The sequence below is a fragment of the Pleuronectes platessa genome, chromosome 14 (genome assembly GCF_947347685.1).
Source record: "Pleuronectes platessa chromosome 14, fPlePla1.1, whole genome shotgun sequence".
Taxonomy (NCBI): Eukaryota; Metazoa; Chordata; class Actinopteri; order Pleuronectiformes; family Pleuronectidae; genus Pleuronectes; species Pleuronectes platessa.
In genome coordinates this window covers 4,042,268-4,044,560 of record NC_070639.1, presented here as the reverse complement: position 1 = coordinate 4,044,560, position 2,293 = coordinate 4,042,268, and the positions used below count along the sequence as shown (strand labels likewise).

General features: G+C 43.3%; 1 protein-coding gene across 1 annotated transcript; it reads right to left on the bottom strand.

Moving 5' to 3' along the window:
• Window positions 1-545: 545 nt before the first annotated feature.
• LOC128456219 (zona pellucida-like domain-containing protein 1) lies at window positions 546-1,709 on the bottom strand. Its single transcript, XM_053440309.1, has one exon. It carries the CDS (start codon window positions 1,707-1,709, stop codon window positions 546-548), a length of 1,164 nt encoding a protein of 387 aa, XP_053296284.1.
• Between the last annotated feature and the right edge of the window lie 584 nt (window positions 1,710-2,293).

Sequence of the window (2,293 nt, the reverse complement as noted above, 5' to 3'; positions counted from 1 at the left end):
GTATTATATTTGTCTTTCTGTGGTTTTGCATGTATTTCTCTCAGGTGCTGCAATAAATAAGCAACATACCATTACGTACGGCAAACATTATTTTCAAATATGTCCATAAATAATGTTTTAAGCCTTAACCTATCATTTGGGTAGTCATTTTGATTTTTTTATTATTTCTCTAGAAACAATGGGATCAATTGTCACACTATCAACAGATTCCACATTTATGATGAAGACGGGGTGTTTTGGGATATTTTCCCTCCAGTAACCCTTTCTATTATTATTTTTTTTTGTTTAAAGCTTAAAAAGGGCATACATGCATTAACACTCAAAGCTTTACTTAGTCAGGGAATGAAGAATGTATGACACTAGCAAAGTCTACTGAATCCTCTATATTTGCCAATTTCCCAAATGTCTTTCCAGGACTGATACACACTTAGGACTACATTGACTGACATAAAAATATCTCCTGACAGATGTTTGATGAGCTGAGCCTAGTCCTCCACCAAAGAAATAAAATGTTAGAGAAAAATGTTCATCTTATGAATGCTTCCTTAAACCTTGAGCCGTTTGTAAAACACGGCTGCAAAACCAAGGGCAATAAGGCAAGCAACAATGAGAAAGCCGACAGTCACCCCAAGCCCTACAGTAGATTCATCTTTTTCTCTGGCAGCAAGGGGCTTCTCTTTGGACTCGCCAGTATCAGCTTTGGTGATGATCACTCCAGAGGTGACAGTGTAAGTTTGGTCAATACCCTCTGCAGTTGTGTCCACGGTGTTCCTTTTCCTCCTCCGGTTGCTGCATTGCTTGAATGCGCTGCAGGTGCTTTCCTCACACAGTCGGGTGATGCAGTGAAGGAGGTAGCTGGACACGGTCTGATCCTGCTGCTCGATGAAGCGGAAGGCTGGGAAGTAGAAGCGGGAGCTCTGGCTATCACCGTTCTCAATAATGGTGGTGAACTGATCCTTGGAGCAAGGGACAAGCAGGTTGAAGAAGCTGGAGTTAGAAGGCAGTGGTGAGATGGTGGCGTAGCACCGGTCAAGCAAGATATGGTACTGGCCCGTCAAGTTAGTCGCCTTGACCTCAACATACACCTTGGTCCTCAATTCAATGCCCAGCTGTGGAATGACCATGGGTATTTTGTAATCGGAATCACTGAACAGCTTCATGCTCAGGGTGCTGATGAAACTTCCATTGTTGTCTTTGATAGCAATGGAGGAAGAGGACACATCGATCTGGGTGTTGTTGACCAGATATTCTAAGGGATAGGCGCAGGAGTAGTAGTACTTAAGCTCAGCATTGTAGGTGACTGTGCCAGTTGTGAGATCAACGGACCGAACTATGCCGCTGATGTTGACTGCCTGGATGTTGGAGAAGTCGGAGAATATACCTGTTCCAGCAGCACTGGTTGTCCGGAATACACTTCCACAGGCGTTGGTCTTGTTTAAGGGGAAGTCGAAGCGGGCAACAGGTGGACTCACAGATTCATCGAGGGTTGCTCTACAGGTTGTGTCCAACATTGAGTTCAGGATCAGTAGAGTGTCGTTGTAGCCAGTGTAGATGACTGGGCAGACTTGGATCGCCAGACTAATGGATGAAGTACCACACTGCACTGTAATGTCATCAGCCCGTGGCCTTCTTGCTTCGGTTCCACACTCATCCACCGTTAGCTGATTACTTTTGACTATCAAGGCGAGTAAAAGTAAAAGAGTCTTCATTGTGTTTCTTTAGCGTTGCCTTGAATTTGTTAATCTCTCCTCTGAAACCTTGAATCTGCTGCTTGAAGGCTCGTACGTCTCCTAAGTTTGTTCGAAAGGGTAGGGCTGCGTTCAGGGTCTTTATAGGTAAGTGTGTCCTCTGGGATTGGTCCAAAAGAAGGTCAAGTACCTTGCTATTTGTTAACAACTGCATTGTATTAAGTTCCAGTGTGAACAACATCCTAAGGGCAAGAGCAGAAACCTGAAGCATCTACCTGTTTTGAAATACAGAGAGAATGGCCTTTTTCCTTTGTTAGCCATGCTTTAAATTTAGATTTTCAGGCCCCCTATCACTAAGCTACCATGAAGTAAGTGAACATAACAAAATATGAGATGGGGTCGTAAGAAATTCACACAATGCAGTTAAGGTTCTTCTATCCAGTTTTAGCCCCACATCTTCAGTTATGACCTGGTTGGGATGGATGGCAGTGACCCACAGGATCATTTCGCCACTGTGCTCTTACTTCATCCTGAAATTTCTTTGACATTATTAATTTTAATTTTAAACCACGCATAGAAGAAGGATGATTTTGTAACTAAACAAA

Excerpts from the sequence above, each read along its gene's own strand:
- LOC128456219 (XM_053440309.1), bottom strand. The coding sequence starts at position 1,709 with ATGAAGACTCTTTTACTTTTACTCGCCTTGATAGTCAAAAGTAATCAG.